This window comes from Myotis yumanensis, unplaced genomic scaffold (genome assembly GCF_028538775.1).
Source record: "Myotis yumanensis isolate MYYU_CA2020_CCGP unplaced genomic scaffold, mMyoYum1.0.hap1 SCAF_15, whole genome shotgun sequence".
NCBI lineage: Eukaryota > Metazoa > Chordata > Mammalia > Chiroptera > Vespertilionidae > Myotis > Myotis yumanensis.
In genome coordinates, this window is record NW_027223766.1 from 46,482,858 (window position 1) to 46,504,175 (window position 21,318).

Sequence of the window (21,318 nt, forward strand, 5' to 3'; positions counted from 1 at the left end):
TGTTTATTCAAGAAAAACAGCTGAATTTCAGTAAGAATACTGTATTTTGTTTTGTTTAACTTGTTGTAATTCCATTTTCCTCTCCTTCGTCTTGCAACTATAGTGGTTGTGAAAAACCACATCCTGCAGGCACTGGAGAAGGCAGAAATCCTCTGAGAATTGTCACTGTCGGACCTGGATGGCAGCCCACTGAAAGCCCGTTCTCAGAACTTGTCTTTATTTGACCTGATTTAGAGCTCAGTCTTTGTGAAAAGCCCTTTTCCCATGTCATTTGACAAAAACAATGAGTATGGTGTATTTAACATTACGACTACCTGAGTCAGCATCACTAGTTGGGCTAGTATTGGCTGACCTAAAACACCTAAAACAAAACAAAACTGGGCAATAAGATGTCCATAGAGTCTTTAAAAATCTTTGACACACATTCCTGGGAATCATAGAACGTCATAAGGCTGTGCACAGCTATACCACGGCCAAGAAAGACAGAAAGGGCTATAATCTCTTTTCTTGATGATCTTGAGGAAGCTAGTGGGAAGTGAAGGCTAAGGCAGATCCAGGAAAATGTATACCCCCCCCCCCCCCCCCCACATACACACACAGCCCCTCAGTGAAGCCAGAAGACTTACTGTTCAAGGCATATATGAAAACTATCAGTCAGTCAGATGAAAATTAAGCTAAGTGCCTGTATATGACAAAGAACATAAACTTTACAGAATTAGACCATAAAAGTAATTAAATAAATAAACACTAACACTAACAAAAGAAGATTAATAGCAGCAAGAAAAAATCCTAGGGAGATGTGATTTGCAGAGTTGCCCATGATTGGCTTCATAGGCTTGGGTTATCTAGGTTTTCCCGAAGATAAAATGTAATGAACAATTGCTAAATAGCTACTTCGGTTATTGCATTATTAGTATAACCAAAATCAGACACAATGTAGTCAAGAAACCATCTATATCTAAAATCTAGTATTTTTTAAATGTAAGTACTTAGAAGAAGGTGGGGCCTTCTATATATTATATATACTTTTTATAATCGTGAACATATGGCATCCTTTATTTTTTTTAATCCTCATGAGGATATATATTTTTATTGATTTTAGAAAGGGGGGGGAGAGAGAGAGAGAGTGAGAGAGGAGAGAGAGAGAAACATCGGTGTGAGAGAAACATTGAAACATTGATCAGTTGCCTCCCATAAGTGCCCAAACCAGGCATTGAACCCATGACCTTTCTGTGCACAGGACGACGCTCCAACCAACTGAGCCACATCGGCCAGCTGGTTTCCTTCTTGAAGCCATAACAAAAATAACATGTTGAAAACCTCTTTGGATATAATGGAAAGATCTGGTTTTAGTTATAAATAACTTAATAGATGGCTGCTGTAAATGTTTTCACTGAGTAGACTGAAACCATGTGTTGCAGTATATACTTTTGGATATCATAGTCAGCAAGGAGAAGACTGAATTAATGACAGATTCACTATGTGGAGCAGTGCCAGATGTACAATAATTTTTTAAATCATCTACTTATAATACGGTTTCAAATGTTCATATCAAATGTAATATAAATCTGCAATATTCTCTGAGATTATAGGATTTGAATCGAAATAGAACACATTTAACCAATGGTTATATGGGATGTGAAGCAGAGTGATAAATTCTCACTTTAACATTTACTCTTTTTTTAAAAAATATATTTTATTGATTTTTTACAGAGAGGAAGGGAGAGGGATAGAGAGTCAGAAACATCAATGAGAGAAACATCGATCAGCTGCCTCCTGCACACTCCCCACTGGGGATGTGCCCGCAACGAAGGTACATGCCCTTGACTGGAATCGAACCTGTAACCTTTCAGTCCGCAGGCTGACGCTCTATCCACTGAGCCAAACCGGTCAGGGCACATTTACTCTTTTGAGGTATATTTGAATTTGTTTTATGGCAGACACACCATCCAGAATATTGCATATGTGTATGAAAAGCGTACCGGTTAATATAAGATAATCTTTTTTTCATTTGCTTATTTTTCCCCCATTGCATCTAGAGATTATTATAGGGCACATATGAGATAGAACAAGAATGCCTGCTTAACCTCAAACCTATAATCTGTAAACTTGTCTGTAGATTCTCATTAGAAACTTGCTTTGTAACCGTGAGTGTCAGAGGCAGTTGATATGTCGCCATTTTCATTGTTCTGGAAAGTTTCATATCTCAGCAGGAATAATGGCATGAATAGTTTGACCATTGAGATGTGAAATCAGAGTGAATATTAGTCAGTGAATATTACTCTTTTTAAAAAAACATACCTCCAGCCAAGCAAACACTTTTATGTGCCTAATGGACACAACTACAGCATTTCTTCATCGCTCCCATCCATTTGACTCCTCTCTGCCATTTCTAATTTTTAAAAATGTTATTTAGTTATTTATATGTTTATTTTTTTTCGTTTTTGAATTGATTGGGAAGACACTAGTTAGCCAAGTGCACAGGTTTCAGGTGCACAGTTCCACAACAGATCATCTCTACACTGTTTTGTGTGTTCATCACCCCAAGTCAAGTATGCCTCCATCACCATTTATCTCTCCTGTTCCCTCCTCCATCTACCCCCAACCCCATTTCCCCTGCAGTCACCATGCTGTTGTCCATACTAGTATCCATGAGTTTTTTTCTTTTCTTTTTTTTGCTCAATCCCTCTACTCACTCACACAGATACATTGAGAAATATATCATGCATTGCATGTTCATGCTGTATTTTAGTTTAGATCAACCGCTTTCGAATTTTTTTAGTGTGTGGAAGATGTGGAAATTAATGAAAAAAGAGAGGTAGTTTTTGGAAAGAACTGATCACTGAAAGGAAAGAGACTAAGATGGAAACAACAAGGCCACATAACAGAATATAAAACAGCTGAAGAGATTATATGGTCAAATGTTCAGTCCCACTCAGAATAACATACTGTTATGTTCGAGACTCATTTGACCCAGTTCTTAGTTAAGAGTGTGGTTAATAAAAATATGTATTATTCTAGTCAGTGCTTTTGTTGTTATTGTTAAGTCTATTTTCTTTACAGACTAATAGGCATTACTCAGTGGGGTCATGAGATGGTACCCAAAAAAAGATACTTGGTGGCACCAAGTTTTGTTCATTTTTGGCTGTGAAATGTGGAAGAGAAAATGGAAACTAATACCTAAATGTAGCTATCCTATATCTTTTATCTAGCCATATTTATTCTGTCTTCTATTAAAAGAACCAAAAGTTAAGTACGTATGTTCTCTAGAAGATTCAGTGACTAAAAGTTATTTATCTTTTTGAGTTTCTTACTTGGAAAAACTTGACAATATTTCTCAAGTTAATTACTTAAATACTTAAACTATCCATAATAAAATAATAAAATAAATTTGTAATGAATGACTTTATAATCAATTATGAAGACAAAGTTAGCTTTACCTATTAATGGGACCTTATGTATACTCATTTATTTACACATTTGTTTCCAAATGTTTCCACAAGGTTTACTCTCTGTACTTTAAACATCTTATTCGCTAAAAGAAGTTTTTGTCTTTTCTTATAATCACTGCTCAGCAAATCAAAGATGCCTGTCAAATCTTCTTCCTGAAAAAGTAGAGGAGGAGGAAAAGTTGATCTTAGGAAGACAAGTTTATGGTTTCCATAACTGGGAACTACTTTGCAACCGTGTCCCAATTTTACTCTATTTAAACATTCTTTGACATTTCAGATGGCTGTTAAACTTGAAGTATACATAAGCATAACTCATTGTCTGAAATTATTTCTTTCTAGGTAAACAGGATTATAAAAAAACCAAACCTATTTTACGAGCAACCAAATTAAAAGCAGAAGCAAAGAAAACAGCAATAGGCATTAAGGTACCTATACTTGATTACTTTAAGATGTGATCTATTCATGCCACTTTGTTTTCTAACACTGGATTGCATAAATGTTGAGTTCTAAATGTTTTATGACATTTCAAAATCTAAGTCGAATGCCAGAATTGAAGGTTTTTATAAAGGATTTACTTAATGGGAAACATCCTTCTTATCCCGAGATTTTACCAGGTCTTAAAATAAAACACTGTGTCACTTGCAAGAACCAGTTATACTTAAATTTGCAATTTATTTTTCCAACTACTAAATATACATTTCAGTGATTTATGTGGCCTAAATAAAAAATTCTCATTTTCAGTAAATTTCATTTGACAGTTGTTTAAATTTTAGTTGTAATTATATATTCTTAGATCATTAATATATGTCAATTTACTCTTTGAATTATTATTGTTGTCAGTTCTCTCTATGATGGAATTCTAATCATGTTCCCAAACTTGTTCTCTCAGAAAAGGAACTGAGAATGATATTAGCAGATATTAAACCATTGTGCTAGCACAATGAAATTCAACAAAATTGCATTTCCATTATTACCCATGTCAATTCTTTGCCAAGTATTTATACTCAAATTAAACTATTAATAGGAAAATTAATTTGGTGGCTTTACTGTCAAGTGTGTCAAATTGTAATGACTAGTACATATATTTTATTTAAATATTAAAATGTTAAAAGAAGATTTTGGGTATTTTATCTGGCAGATGAAAAATCAATTTTTCAAAGTTATAGCTTATAGCAAATGCCAAGGTATTACTACCAAGCTGTAACAGCTGTTGAACTGCCAGATGATATATTTGGTTGTCTTCCAGAATTTGCTATTATGATGAAACACTGCTTCTTTTTACTCCTGATTGCTGATTTTGATCAAGCATGGCCGTGTGATGCGATATGTTTTAATAATTCAATCTCCTCAGTTAGTGCTGTGTCAGTTTTTAATGAAAATAAAAAAAGTAGATTGCCTTTTTGTTTAAAAGAGAGATGATTAATCTTTTGAAGTTTTCTTCTAATTTCATATGAAATTTCATTCATTTTAAAAATTACTTCCATAACATAACCTTTCTAAAAGCAGTGCTTAGTTTTCTCTTTTACAATTAGTTACCTGATTGCTGTCTTTTGTAATGAGAACATTACAGAAGTCATTTTTCACCGAGGTAATATGATAGGTACTTTGACTTTTCACAATGTTGTGTTTTTGTTTTTAGAAAATATTGGGCCAGCTAACTCCACACGTGGCATAATAAAATGAACAACTGTAACGTAAAACTTGAGAAATAGTGCAGCCATTCATCTATAAATATATGCCGCTTTCTCATACACATCCTCCTTTTTATTTGCTCTTATAATTTTTTTTAGTTCTCACCCATGTATATGTTTATTGATTTTAGAGATAGAGGAAGAGAGAGAGAGAGAGAGAGAGAGAGAGAGAGAGAGAGAGAGAGAAACATCATGTGAGAGAGAAACATTGATCTGTTGCCTCCTGTATGCACCCCCAATGGGGATCAAACCTGAAACCCAGGTATGTGCCCTGACTGGGAATGAACCCGCAATCTTTTTGTTGTATGGGAGGATGCTCCAACCAACTGAGACACCAGGCCGGGCTGCTCTTATTATTTTTGTTGTTGTTTTAATTTAAGGAAATAACTCTGTTCCCAGTGCGAGATGAATCTACCTTATAGTGCAATTATTTGTCTTTTCAAAAAGCAATGTGGAATTTGTTTATCTATTTATGAGAAAATTTTTCTTAGATTTCATTTACAATTTGAAGTATGTGCTGAAGAGTTTCTGACATCAGAACATAACTTTTTAAAAATAAGCTAGCATATCATTTTGGTTTATGAGCGTATGGGAGAAAAGCCGTAACTTTAAATATCGTTTACTTTGCTTGCAAATTTATGTAAAGAGCTCATTAAATAATATGAAACTTTTTAGAATCAGAACCGTGGAGGTGTTTTACATTTCAAATCTGGCATACCAATTAGTTTGCCCTGTCAAAGTTTGATTACATTGTCATTTTAGCATAGGATTTTAAATAACAAAGTTTCTTTTAGCACTTGCTATTTAATGCTATTAATTTCCCCAGCGAGTCATTTTATCCATATTGATAATGTCAGAGAAGCAACTAGGGACTAATGAACATCAAACATGTTTGACTCTTATCTGGTTGATACAGGATGGCCATAATATGACAATAGTTTACCACCTCACTACTTATTCTTTAAAATGAATTATAGTTATGGTCTTAAAATAACTTAAATCTACAGAAACTATGAATAGCTGCAAGGAATAGACAAATCACAGAAATGACAACAATGAACACAACATAAAGAGGCCCAGGGTCAAATCCCTCCTGCCTCTTGCTCTTACCGTGATCCAGCTGAATTCAAGCTGGCACTTTTGTAAGTGGAGATTACGCCATTTACTTCACAGTGTTGTTAGGAGGGTTTAATATTAAAAGGAAAAGACTTAACATTGAACCTAGCACATAGAGGTCCTTTATAAATTGTTAGCAGATTGAGAAAGTATTTGTTTGTGTTAGTTATTACTGGTTTGTATGAATAAGACTTTCCTTGGATGTTTGTCACTGGCCTGATGATCCCTTATTTCAACTAGGTCTGCGTTGTGTGACTACATTATATATTACAAAATGTTCTCAGTTTTGCTGTGGAAATAGTGTTATGTAATAGTATTATTACTGATGTAAAGTTTCCAAAGCATTATGTAATTTTAATAAACTTTACATCTAAATTGTATAAATCTTAATCCTTTGTTATTAATTTAAAAATTACGGTAAGTACCATGATGTTGTAGAACCTGTGGAAAGATTAATAAGACATGATTGTCGTAGAGGAACGTATACAAAAAATCATTTCCAGATTTTAGTACCACGTAAAGTCAAAAGTATTTATTGAGAAATCATGAGCTGGAAATATAAAGAATTTTACAATAGGGTCCTTAACTTCAGAGGCTCTAGCACTTTCTGTAACTGTATGTTTAGAAATAGAAAATGTTTTAAGGAAACAGTCATTATTTAGAATAAGAATAGCAGTCAGAATCTAGGATTAATTTCTATTGAGAAGCTATTTTTATTCCTGTGTCTTACCAATGTAAACAAAATGTCCTAATGTATGGCCCACTAATGCAATGAATATCACCTAAAATATATCTGCACAATAATATGTGCTATTTGGCTGCTGTCCAATTAAAAGATTATATTTCAAAAGTTACAAAAATCACTAAAAATGTTTTTAGAATGTAAATACCTATGTTTCCTAGTATTTAGAAGGAAAAAGATAAGCTGAATTTGTTAAATAAATAGTTAATTAGTTTAGTAAAATGTTTAGTTGAAAGGTATAATCATAATAAAAGAATAAAAATAAAAAATTTAGTATCAAAAACTTCTTTTTTATATAAACAAAAATATCCAAGTGTCAACTAGATCCTTCTAACAACCCCTTCAGATGAGCTAGCTGGAAACATTTTTTATTTTTTGTTATTTCTGAGTTAAAACTAAAAATGGCCAGGGGGTGGAGCCATAAATGCCTACAGATTTCTAAGTTATGGTTAGTGTCACCAGCATCCTGAAAGAAGTATCTTCTAACTTTACCGTGTTTTAACCCTCCAAACATGCAGTTCCTATAATACGCATCTTCTTAACAGAATAGGACATTTTGAAAAAAAAATTATTTGCTATACCTCCCCATTCAATACTTTTTAAGCCCTCTCTCCCACACCATATATTGAATAGACTTAATTGAATTAATGGGTCCTCTGACCTTGTATCCTATGAATGTTCTCTGCTTCCTACCCTTAAGACCTTTTTTCATGCCTCTGGATATTCTGAAAATGTACAGTAAGATGATATAGAGTTATTTGAAAGGACAAGAAGAGGTTGAAAAGCACCCATTAGAGGTGATTATCAATGAGATGAGAATCATGGTTCCAATCAAGAGCACAAAAGTTATTCTTGCGTTAAATACGTGTGAATGAACATCACTGCTGTCGGATAGCTTTGTTGTCCACTGTAGAGAACAGGTAGACTTTGCGGATGTGGGCCACTTGTCTATACATCCTTTTAGAATTGGTCGCTGTGTAACCAGATGGGTCTGGGAGCACAGCTGTGGCTGTAAGAAAATGAATGAAACCTGTCTGATGCTACCATGCCCTTTGGAGATGCCAGAATGTTCCAAACTGCAGCAAAGAAAAATTCACTTTCATTTGACATTATATATCAGATCAAAGAAATCAAATCTTAGAAAAATAGTTGACACTGAATCTTTTAACCCCATGGCTTTTATTAATATTTATTCTCAGTTTGGAAATCTAAGTAAATGTAATTATGAAGTTAAAAATCTGTATAAGGTGTCCATTTATAATTTCAACAATCAGGTAAACATTTCCTGTTGACTATAAACCATGTTTGTTAGCATAGGCAGCTAGGCAGCTAGTTAGAAATTAATGAAAGAAACGGGAACAGAACTGGCTATGCCTAAGCCTGACTAAGTCTGGAAGTTATAGCTTCAGATACCCCAGGAGATTGCTGAATCCCTGCCAAGGGGATTCATACCTCCCCCTCCCCTGTACCCTTCCCCCACCTCCACCCGACCCCAGCGGGTAGTGGGGAGGGACTGGCTTTCCCGTCTCCCCTGGGACGACCAGTTCCCTCCCTGGGAAAGTCTTTGCTAGGCACATGGGCAGTAGAAACCAAGATGGCACACGGGGAGGAAGCACGTGCGCAGCGGAAACCAGATGAGGAGGCAGAACTCTGAGGCATGCACAGTAGGAGCCAAAATAGCCACATAAAGGGCAGAGCCTAACCTGGGAGATCTCAGAAAAGGATCCGATTGGATAAGGGACAGGAAACCCAGTAGATCCTGAAAAAGGATTGGTTAGGGGAAGGACCCAGCATAGACCTGGGAAGGATTAGGAAAGAGATTGGTGAGTTTGAAAGAAAGCCTGCTCTCTCCCAAAAGCAATGTCATATAAGCAAAGCTTAACAAAGGCCCTTGGGGGTAGCACATGTGCATTCATTCCTTCATGTGCTTGCTCTCTCTCTCTAGTACTCACATGGCCCAAGCTGAGGCCCAAGTGTGGCCCCAGTGCAGCACTGGTGGGGGATGAACAGGTGGAGAAATGAGACACAGAGAATCAGTGGACCCTGGCCCTCCTGGCTTGGGGAGCACAGGTGCAGGTCTGAGACCCCAGAAGCGGGACTGCCACAGAACAGAGCTGTGGGTGAGACACCGACACCTGGGCACAGTTTGTTTTTGCTCCAATAAATCTTAACATTACACCTTATCCGCCCGCCAGTGTGTGGTTCCCTGAAATGCTTTTCTCATGACCCCCTTTTCACCACAACATATTCATTTTAGTGTTTTTAACGTTTATTAGTTGGCATATGTTGAATTATTGCTTTTGCATTCTAATGAAATGTAAAATGCACTCATGTGAGTGCAAATAAATTACTGCTTCGTAAAATAATGCCAGGAAGGGGTGTGAGAAATGAGTGAAAATTAGAAGGCAGTGGTAGGCCCTTTAGGATATGGAACTGGCACTATTTGCTCTTTTTTGTATTTAGCCAAGTGATATGTTACTATTGAGGAAATTCCTTGATGGTGAGTTTATATTTTAAAATTTTATAGACTTTTTGAGACATAGTCTGAATATTGCCATTTATATGTAGTAATTTTTTTTACTATTATTTCAACATAATTGATTAATGTGACCCACATTAAATTACCAAGGAAAAATCCAGGGCCATTCTTCACAGTTGTGATGAATTATACTGGATCATGCTTCATGAACTGAGTGTTCAGTTTTGTCCTACCACATTATATAATCTATAGAATTTAGAATATAAAAATTAGAGGTTCAACAAAATAATCTATCCTATATAATAGAAGGCTAATATGCAAATTGACCAAACAGCAGAATGACCAGTCGCTATGACACGCACCGACCACCCGAGGGCAGATGCTCAATAGCAGGAGCTGTGCCCTCAATGAGTGGCACAGGGGGAGTGCCACTCAGCCAGAAGCCCTGAGCTGGGCTTACGGCTGGTGAGTGCAGCAGTGGTGGCGGGAGCCTCTCCCACCTCCACGACACCACTAAGGATGTCCAACTGCCGGCTTAGGCCTGCTCTCCACTACGGTGAGCGGGCCTAAGCCTGCAGTCAGACACCTCCCCGAGGGCTCTTGGACTGTGAGAGGGCACTGGCCAGGTTGAGGCATGCCCCCCACCAGTGCACAAATCTTGTGCACCGGGCCTCTAGTCCTATATAATAAAGAGCCAATATGCTAATTAGACCCCATAGCACAACAACCTTCCATAATGACCGTCCAGATGACCTTCTGGAATGACCAGTGGGCTAGGACTCGGGGCCACGAGGCAGCTGGGGCTGTGAGGGCCGAGGCAGTTGGGGCTGCGAGGGCCGAGGCAGCTGAGCCGAGCCCCTTGCACTAATTTCATTGGGCCTTTAGTATATATGTAAAAGCCTAAGAGACCATTCAACCATTTGACTGGTAGCTAGCACTACGGTGTTGGGTGAATTTCCCGCCAAAATATAAGATGGCGCGGGCAATTATTTAGGTTTCCCGCGCAAAATCAGGGATTTTTATGATACCTATTACCCCAATGGGTATGAAACGGTTCGCATACGCAGGTAGGTATCTTTGTGAACGGCAAACAAACAAATATTTGGTAATACGCAGTTACAATCGGCCCGAGTTTACACGTTTCCCGCACTCCACCGCAAATCTATATGAACCGAGTTAAGACGGCTCCCGCGGAGTACGCGCAATTCACGCGAGCCGACTTAACTCGTTTCCCGCAACCCAAGTGCTAGGACACGCACTGGCTACCAGGGGGCAGATGCTCAGCACACAGGCATGGAAACATGGAACAGACTGATGAATCTGAGGGAAGGGGAGAAGGGGGAGGGCAGGAAGAGATTAACCAAAGATCTTATATGCATACTAGAGGCCTGGTGCACGGATTCATGCACCAGTGGGGTCCCTCGGTCTGGCCTGTGGGGATTGGGCTGAAACTGGCAGTCTGACATCCCCTGAGGGGTCCTGGATCGCAAGAGGGCACAAGCCAGGCCGAGGGACCCCACCATTTGTGCACTGGGCCTCTAGTATTTAATAAAGATGTTAAAGAGGCATAATATAGACACTGGTTACAATGGTTTCTTCCCATTAGAAAAGAAATGATCATTTAATTTGTAAAGATCTGTGACATAAGTGCTAAACTAATAATAAATTTATTGAAACAAGAAATAAAATTAAACATAACCAAATAGAGAATAGATAAACTTTGTAGGCACAAACAACATTTCTTGTCCCTAACATTTTGATATCCAAACTATGAAAATATATTTAAAAGTATAAATGTTAATTTTACTATTAGTGAAACGCAAACAAATTAAATAAAAATAATGTAGAATGACGCACTCACTGATGTACTTGCCATTGAAATGGATATTGTCAAATTATGCTTCTTAATGGCAAACGTGTTCAAATGAATGTGATTATTAGTTTTAAAATGTTCATTCGAGACTGGAATCGTGGTTATTTTATCTGATGAAACTGATAACACTAACGAATCTCATTTTATCAATTTCAAGTCTACTTTCTTTTTCTTCCTCAGGAAGTTGGCCTTGTACTCGCAGCTCTGTTGGCCCTCCTACTGGCTTTCTATGCTTTCTTTTATCTCAGACTGTCCACAGATGTTGACCCTCATCTGGAACCTGATGAAAATTAGCTGAGCAGCAATCAATGCATTATAAGAAAATATTTTATAAAAGGACCTTTGGGGAGCAATGCTTTCTGAATACTGAGACTACAACATCTTGAGTTCTTCCTGCTAGTATTTTCACATTGGAGAAATATTTTTTAAATAGTTGTGTAGTATATCAAGAAAAGAACCTTAACCTAGCAATGTAGTGTAATGTATGCTACTGAATACTTTCATAAATCCTCCTACTTACACAGGAAACCTGTTCATGGCGCATTTAGATAAAATGGGAAACAGATACCAAATCCTTCAGATGTTTTACCAGTCTACATGGATAACTCCATCACTTACAGATTACTAAACCTATTTTTGTTCCATGCATACATCAGAAGTCAAAGTATATATCCTTATTTACAGAAACATACTCAAATCACATCCAGGGCCGAAGAAGGAGCGAAAAGTCATGGGAAATTTTTCATTTTACAAAGAAGTCTTGCTTTCTTTCCAGACATATTTTGTATCATTAGAGAGACTATCTGCACAGACAGCTACAGTAATCTTTTTCCTTCTTTGCCAACTGTTCAGTGCACATGTGCTCCATCAGAAATGGCACCTGGATGACAGAAGCGCAAAGAGCCACATATGTCTCTAAAATAGAGTTCCTTTCCTCCTAGGCCGTCTAAGCTGGTGTAAATAGAAAGTTCAGTTGATCTTGATTTTAATTAACTTATGAGACTATTAATATAAACTTGGAATTCTGTTTTAATTATGTTGTTCTGGCGGCTTGCGGTATCAGTTTGCTTCTCTTGTTCGGGCTTTATGCAGCAATCTGTCATATAACTGTGCAGTCTTTTTCACATACGGTAGTAGGAGAAGTCCTACCTATTCAGAATAATTTTCGTGGGTCATGGTTATCTTTTAAAGCTCAACGATACAAGGTATTTTACAAAATTACATTTTTTTCTCTTGACAGATAACCAATTAGAACTCTTTTATGAAAAATAAGTAGGAAATAAATGTCTCATTACTGGCATATACAGCTTTTTGTTTATATAATTTTTTCAAACTATTTTGCATTTGTTACACTATAATGACAAATATATTCAATATTTTTATTGATAATGGAATTTCTTCATATTTTTAGAACACGTGAATACAGAAAGGTTAGAAAATGGAAGAATATGTGTTTACTGTTTACTGATAGATAACTACTTTCTTATATAAAGATTTATAGAAAAGGAATAGTTTGAAACGTGCACAAAATGTTTTATAGTACATGCATTCTATTTATGATGAATAAATAAAATGTTAAAATTGTTTCCATACTTGCCAAGGGAAGAAAGCTTTCATAAATACCCTACAGATTCTTTGAGACTTTTGCAGATAGTGGATGTGACTATAGCATTATGTTCTGCAGAATGTTTTCAAGTTGCATAGTTATTCATCAGTGTGAAAACAGCCAAAATTTCCAATATTCTCACAAATCATTTATGCCAAACATTTGAGGGCAAAATTTAGACAGTGTTATTTACTGGCTTCTTCCCCTTGAAATCACAAACTCCAGAGGCAGACCAAGAGTTCTTCTACAGTCACCGCAGCAGACCAACCCAAATTGCATTTTTAGGAAAGGTTACAGCATTTAGTGCCATGTGGTACGTCTGTCTGTGGAGTGGGTGGCAAGGGAATATCCAAGCTGGCATTTTGGATCTGATGGGCCTTTTACTTTCCCAAGTGACAGGCCACATGTCAAGAAATACTTTTTTCTCCACTCCTATTCCATTTACGTGAACAGTTTTCATGTAGTTATTCCCCCTCCCATATGGCATTAAAAACAGTCTTACTAAAGTTATTGCTAATTTCAGTGATAATTTAAATGAGAGGATATGTAGTAATTGTTTATTAAATACCAATCCAAGTGACATATAACAGAATTTGTAATATATAAAATAGATGATTATACTCTTGGAAATGTTTGAATATTATCGTGGAAAAAAAACCCAAAACAAAACCCACTAGGTAATAATAAAGTTTCATGACCTAGTTTTCTGATACCCTGAACCTGTGGCCAGTCCATTTGTATGACTGATTGACTTAGGATAGCCCCAGACAACCGTAAGTCCCAAAGGCTAAACTCGGATTTTAATAAATAGCAGGTAAAGTGAGACAACATATGCTTATATAATACTGTTTCTGTGAAGTGCAAATATTGCATACTCACGTTAACTGGGAAGCAGCCAGTCCTCTGCAGAGAAACCCCAGATCGTGTTCTGGTTTCAATCTCTGAAGAGGTAGGTGGTAGTCAGCCTGCAGTTCCAGGGGGCTACACGTTTGAGTAGTAAGTGATGTTTGGCATAAATCTGCGACTGGCACCAGATACAAACTTGAAGCATGGGTTTTTCCCCTGCAATAATCGACTGCTCAGAGTAACTCAGAAGACAAATACAGGAAAATTATAATGACTTTTCAGAATGTTAGAATCTGCTCACGTATTCTGCAGAATAAATTGCAACTCATGCAGCAGACTTAACATATCGCCGATGTGAATGAAGCTTGGATATAAAATAAAGACTGTAAAATTCATTTGAGAAGAAATATTGTAAAAATATAACCTCATCTAGAATTTCTTTTAAAACAAATGAACAAAAAGTCTATCTTAGTAGCAGCGTGGGGTTTGTTATTGTTTTAAGGTGGCAAAACACTTGAAGATTTTCTATCTTTTCAATATTTCATAAAGGTGGAAGGAGTACCCCCATCCCAACCAATGATTGTAAGATACTGATAATATATTCTTACGTTATTACTCATTTTTATAATTTCAATAATATAGTGATCTACACGTATTTAATAAATGCATGTTACAATTTCAGTTAATATTTTGTAGTCCTCCTAGAGTCTGGCACAGTTTTTGTATGTATTAGATGATCAAATTTATGTGCACCTAATAAATAAAATTTAAAAATTACAATATTCATCAACTCTTAACACTTAGCATTTATGGTCATTGGTTGAATTGGGACGTATATATGTTTCATCCTGGTTCTCTTTAATATCAAGAAACCAGCATTACATTTACTGTGGAAAAGACAAATTCCTTTTTTCTATACTCGAATGTTTTTAATATAACACAGTATGCATCTTCATTCCTCATGAAAGTAATGCTAAATTTTCATTATGATGTTTATATTTATATGAATGCTAAAGCACTGTATTTTCCAGATTCTAAAATGTATAGTCAGTGATAATTCAGTAGTGCAAAGTATGCTTTAGATAAATAAACTTCAAAAGTCAACTTCTATAAACGTAAATTTTAATGTATTTTTTTTCTTTCATAATAGAAGGTTGGCAAGCCAGAGACTATCTAAAATAAGTTTGTTTTCTTTTTACCAACAGTTAGTTGACACTTATCTGAAACTTCTCTGGGGAGATTTCTACCCTTCATTCGCCCTTAGCAGCACTGCCTTCTTTTATGTGACTGGCTCCCATGCGCCTCTATAGAATGCTGTTTGCTAGAGTTTGTTCCATTGACACCGTATCTAGAATCACTGCAACCCACAGTAAACAAACAAACAAACAACAGAACAACAGCTGTAACAGATGAATTCAGTACCTACATAAACATTCTTACTATTTCGTACAGGGTTTAGCTTATACAGGTAAATATAGAGGGAACCGGGGAAGTCACTTAAATAACTATAGCACTGTGGCAGTATCCATAGTGAGTCAGTAAATTCATGTAAAAACATAGAACTGCTGCTGTATTCTGCATTTGCCTCTTTGTTAATTTTTTTTTTTTTATCACCAGCAACAGACTCGAGATCCTTATTTCTAGAAAAATAGATCCTTTAAATGCTAGAAGATTTTTTGATGACAGCACCTCCCTCTATTCTTTATTTTTTAAAAACAACAACCAATTTGGTGGGGAAGCAGCCAAAATCTGAGGTACCAGTGCCTCTCGAACAGATGTCACACCATTATTTTTTAGCTCGTTTGAATGAGTAAACATGTTAAACTGTGAAGTATTACATTTTAGATTTTTTTTCATTAAAAAAAAAAAGAGAGACAGTCTGTTTACTGTCCTAATTGAGACAACAATCCTGTAGTTGCCAGTTTTGGCAGTCATAACAATGAACTGTAAATATTTGGACCAACCAAGTAAATGGTGACTATAAAGGCTATAGCGTGTGTAAAGTTCTGTTTTTACGGACACCCATTTTAGCACGGCATTTTCCCCTGACTTCTTTCAATGCAATTATTTGTGTAAATCTGAAATTTCATGGTAAGCCTAAAAGAAATATATTTCAATATCTAGTTTCATTCTAGTTTATCGTCCGTTTTAGTGTTCAGCTGTCTGTCTGCTTGTAACAAATTGCTTCTGCTGCTGTTCTATGGAATGTCACAAGGCAGGTCTTCATTGGTGCGCCCAGCCTGTACCTACTAGGATAACATGAAATTCAGAGGATTCTTTTTCTGTTTTCATATTTATAAAGTGAGATTAGAAACATTCAAAAATCTCTTAAATTTCAGCAATTTGTTTTTTTAATATACATAATTTTATTACAAAGTTTAAAAAAAATGCAAGTCTAGAAAACCTAAAATTTTCTATTGTTGCTAATTCCTATGAGTTTGCTCTGCTACCATACACAAGTCAAGAAAGTACAGAAACCATTAAATATTTAGAAACACCTAACAGCAGAAGCCTTAAAATCTAACTGTATGTAGTAGCCCCTCAGAAAGCTACAACCTGTAGCTTTTTAATGTTTTAATAAAAATAAATGCCTGGCATCAGGTTGTGCCTAGTAATGAGCAGATCAAGGGGTGGCACCTTTTTTTTTTTGAAATTCTAATAAACTATTCCATGAGCCTTCTTCTGTGAACATGATTACCCCCTAGGAACATTCTGAAAAGCAGAGCTGACATGATTAAAACCTCACAAGTAGGTTTTTAAGGATGAAATAGAAAGCCACACTTGGCTTCATGGCTAGATCTGAACAGTAAAGAAGTAATTTCAGATCAATCTGTAGAAAGATTTTACCTCTGATCATGAGCAAACAGAGGCCTCTCCAGTAGGTGCCGGGAGTCATGTGATGGGCACTAATGATGTCTGCTGCCTTTTATCATGTTAGGGACAAGTCACATCTATGTCCACACAGGCCGGGAGGACATTTAATGAAACAAAACAGCATTGTTGAGCTCCACGTTTCCCAAACTTCGTTGGTCCTAGAAATGAGGCTCCAGGTTCATTAAATTGTAGCTCGTGGAGGTATACCACAATTTTATTTTACTGAACCACAACTATAATGATTCCAACTCAAAGCTTTAATAATGCACTTACCCACTGTTGGTTTCAAAAAAAGTTCAAATGCAGAAATGTAGTTTTAATATATAATTGTATGCTTATTATAGAAAAAATACAAACTATAAGTTCTGGCTGGGTGGCTCAGTTGGTTGGAGTGTTGTCCCGTACACCAAAAGGTTGCAAGTTCGATTCCCAGTCAAGGCACATACCCAGGTTTCAGGTTCAATCCCTGCTGCAGGCACCTACTGAAGGCAACGAATTGATGTTTCTCACATCAGTGTTTCTTCCTTTTTCCCTCTCTCCCTCTTTCACTTCTCTCTCTAAAATCAATACAAACATATTCTCAGGTGAGGATTTAAAAAAGTACAAAATATAATTAAAAATTCAATCCAAGTCATAGTATCCAGAAATATGCCCTAATAATGTTTACATATTCGTTATTTTGCTTTTAGCCTTCTAAACTTCATGATACCTTCATATGGTTATAAAAATATGCAATTTACTTGTTCTTAGGCCTCAATGGCTTGTGACTACAGTAATACCCAAATTTTTGCTATTTTAATAAAAAAATGCATACATATAGAAATTACCATATTCTTTCTTATTTATTCATTCACTCAACAAATATTTATTGCACTTCTATCTACAGGGTACTTTTTAGCACCTGGAAATATAGTAGTGAATTAAAACTAATAAAATCTCTGTCAACACAGAGCTCATATTCTGGAGGAATAAGTAAGCAGACATGAAATAAACATGAAAATAATGCAGATATGTACACATAATATGTCAGGTGGTGAGAAGTGCTACTGAAGAAGAGGAAGGGAGGGAGGCGGAGAATAAGAGTCCCCACTCGTCCTAGTTGCTCAACCACAGCACAGTTCAGGCTATTTTCGATGTCTTCGGACCTGCTTGACTTTTGCCCTGACCACCTCTGTGACTCTTTCACTTCTTCCTAATCTTTACTCAGATGTCACCTTCTCAATTTAAAACTGCAACCCGATGCCACATGTCCTACCCCAGCACGCACAGGCCACTTACTATTGTCTTATTCACTACTTAGCACTTCTTACTTTTGAACATTGTGCATTTGTATTTTACTTAGCTATTATGCATAGTGTCCATTTTTAGTCTCCCTCTCCTGGAATATAGGGTTCAAAAGAGCAGAGATGTTTGCTTTGTAACGTATCACAAATGCTAAACCTAGTGCCTGACATGTAATAAGTTAAAAAAGTATATTTGTGGGCCCAGCCAGCATGGCTCAGTGGTTGAGTGTCGACCTATGAACCAGGAGGTCAGGGTTTGATTCCCGGTCAGGGCACATGTCCGGGTTGCAGGCTCAATCCCCAGTGAGGGGCATGTAGGAGGCAGCCGATCAATGATTCCCTCTCATCATTGATGTTTCTATCTCCCTATCCCTTCCTCTCTGAGATCAATAAAAATATATTTAAATATATATATATATATATATATATATACTAATAAAAGGGTAATATGCTAATTAGATTGGACATCTTCCGGACAAAGCCATGGTGGCGGGGCCCAAGGCAGAGGCAGCTAGGTGCAATCAGGCCAGCAGGGGAGGGCAGTTAGGGGCTGTCAGGCCGGCAGGGGAGCAGTTAGGGGGCATCAGGCTGGCAGAGGAGCCGTTAGGGGCATCAGGTCAGTAGGCAGAGTGGTTAGGGGCGATAAGGCAGGCAGGCAGTTAGGAGCCAGCAGTCCCGGATTGCGAGAGGGTTGTCCCAGATTGGAGAGGGTGCAGGCCAGGCTGAGGGACCCCCTTCCCCCATGCACGAATTTCATGCACCGGGCCTCTAGTATATATATATTTGTGGGATGATTAAAGTGGAGATGTTGAATACATGGTTGAATACCTAAGATTTGAGTTTAGGAGGAAAAGTTCATGCTAAAAATACAAATTTTGGAATTGTATGGAGTGACACTTTCAGTCAGAAAATTTGAAGACCTCCTAGGGAATGAGTGAAAATAGAGAAAAGGAGAGGTCTTTGGAAAAGTCCTTAAGCATGCCGATGTTAAGAAATCTGCCAGAAGAGGAACCTCTAGGGAAGAGAGCTTAGAAAAGTAGATAGGAAAAGTAAAATAAACAGAGCATAGTTTCCTATATCCAAGCGAAGAAAATGTTTCAATAAAGAAAATGTGAGCAAATGTGGAATATTTTTTGTCACTCTTTTGGTACTACACTGCAAGATCACCTCTGTATTTCTAAGTCATAAATACATTTTTATTGTCATTCTAATCTTATTACAAAGTATTATATTCTAATTGTCATACAATTAGCCACATGCAACACATGCACATAAACTGCAGGGTGTCCCAGTCAACGAACAACAAACATCGTCAAACAACTCCACTTTGGAGACCATCGATCTACAAAAGAGGACTCAAAGGGACCTCAGGTTGAGACTGTCTGAAGAAGAGTTCAATACCTGCTTTCTCGATTGTCTTTGCTCTCCAATGTTTTCTACTCCGGTCAATGGCACATCTTGGTATAAAAGCCTGGTTCTTCCCACCCTTCTAGCCAAGGGACTAGCTGTTGGCTTCACATCCTGGCCTCTTCCCCTCTGCGCTTTCACTTGCCTTCTGTCCTCTCCTTCCTTACTGCGGACGTCTTCCGGGCCCTTCCTATTACCCTTTCTGTCTTCTCTTCATAACCCAATGCATCTCTCTTAAGGTTCATCTGTATTCATTCACTCTCCTTCTCACTTCCATTTCTTTACTCTGTTGCAGTTGACTTATGTCCTCACATCACCACCAGCTCTGATCTAGCTGAGATTACTAAGAATCTCCCAACTATCCAATGCAATGGGCAATTTTCAGTCTTGACTTTGCCTATTGGTAGCATTTGGCACTGTTGGAAGCTATCTTCTGCTTGACACCATTTATTCTCGTGGCTCAGTCACACCATATTACCCTCCTTCACTTCTCCTGATTCTTTGCTGCCTCCTGGGTGTTCCTCAGAGTTCAATCCATAGTTCTCAGCACTCCTTAGTCTTCAATCTACATGGAAACCTTGTTCCAATCTAATTAAACTCATTCACTCCCCAGTGTTCACTTGTGTCTTTCCTCTTGTTCTTTAATAAGCTGTCCCTATTCTCCAGGTTCTTTCCTGACTTTCACCACCAACCCACTCCAAGATCTACATATAGAACTGGGGGGTTCAAGACTCAACTGGAGGGGCATTTTCCCTCCCTCCCAGAGCACCTCAGCTGTACCTTTCACAAACACTTACCACAGCGCTACATAGATAATATAGCTGAAAGTCAATAAATGAACTAATGGAGAATACATAAAGAAGAATGTACTAATATTACAATGACATAGTATAGTCACTATGAAAAGGTCATTTAGTTAGCAACTTCCAGAACTGCCTAGCACACTCCCAAATTAAGGACTGAGCAAACGAATTCCTTTCCTGTTTTAAATACTGTACTTAACAAAGCATCTCAGTGAGTGATGGGTATGTCACTTGGAAGTAGACATCTTCCCACAGCCCTGAGTGACTGGATGCTAACGTATAGAAACACAATTACAAATATGCAGATCACAATCATCTTGTCACTTTCACCGAGCCATTTATATGTATATCAATACTGTTATTTCACGTTTTTATAATGTTTTAGACATTTATTATGTATGACTCCACAGTTCTCTGAGTATCTTGGCAAACCTCACTCTGAAATAAAATTAACATTAATGATTATTAATTATATTTTAATGGAGCATTAATATTAACATGTGAGATTAGAGCTTATTAGACTGATTACTAATATTCCTCATATGATAATTCCTTTAACAGTTTTAAAATTTATTATGCCATTATATTGGCCCCTTTCCCTTGAGCATCCCTTGGGCTTGCAACTACCAAAACCATTACATTTAATTAGCTAGGAATAATAAAAGCAACAAAAGCTACCATTTACTGAGCACCGTGCCAGCCTAGGCTCACTGGTGAACCGTTTATGTAGGTCATTTTCTTTGATTCTCACAGAATCCCTGGAGGTAGATGATACTGTTTTTCCCATTTTATATCAAAATCGAGGTTTAGAAAAGTAAAGTGACTTTTTCAAGGCCATCGTCTAGAAATAATCGATCTGGGTTTCCAAAAATAAAACTGTCTGATCCCAGAGCCAGTCTTTTAACCATGCCTATTTCGTTTCTAAATCTGTTAACTTTCAGCAAGACATTATCTGAGTAGATGATACCACTTCCATTTACTTTTCCAGTTTTCATATTTAACATCCATAAAGTCATGTAGTATTTTGCTCTAGAAAAAAAAATAAATGTTCCTAAATAGGGAACTCATTAAACATGTTATGGTAGGCAGTATGTTTACTGCATTTTCCTAATCTTTTATTTGAGAAACACTAGTGCACAAGAAAAT

General features: G+C 37.0%; 1 protein-coding gene across 7 annotated transcripts in view; it reads left to right on the plus strand.

Moving 5' to 3' along the window:
• TRIQK (triple QxxK/R motif containing) overlaps positions 1–21,318 on the plus strand; it is a 450,171-nt gene that overhangs the window by 348,277 nt on the left and 80,576 nt on the right. For 6 of the 7 annotated variants that reach the window (XM_070392276.1, XM_070392277.1, XM_070392278.1 and 3 more), the window contains one exon: positions 3,792–3,877. In XM_070392276.1, coding sequence (XP_070248377.1) covers positions 3,792–3,877 — 86 coding nt within the window. Of the gene's footprint in view, positions 1–3,791; positions 3,878–11,533; positions 14,938–21,318 lie in introns of those variants that run through there. The other variant, XM_070392283.1, reaches the window with a different exon arrangement.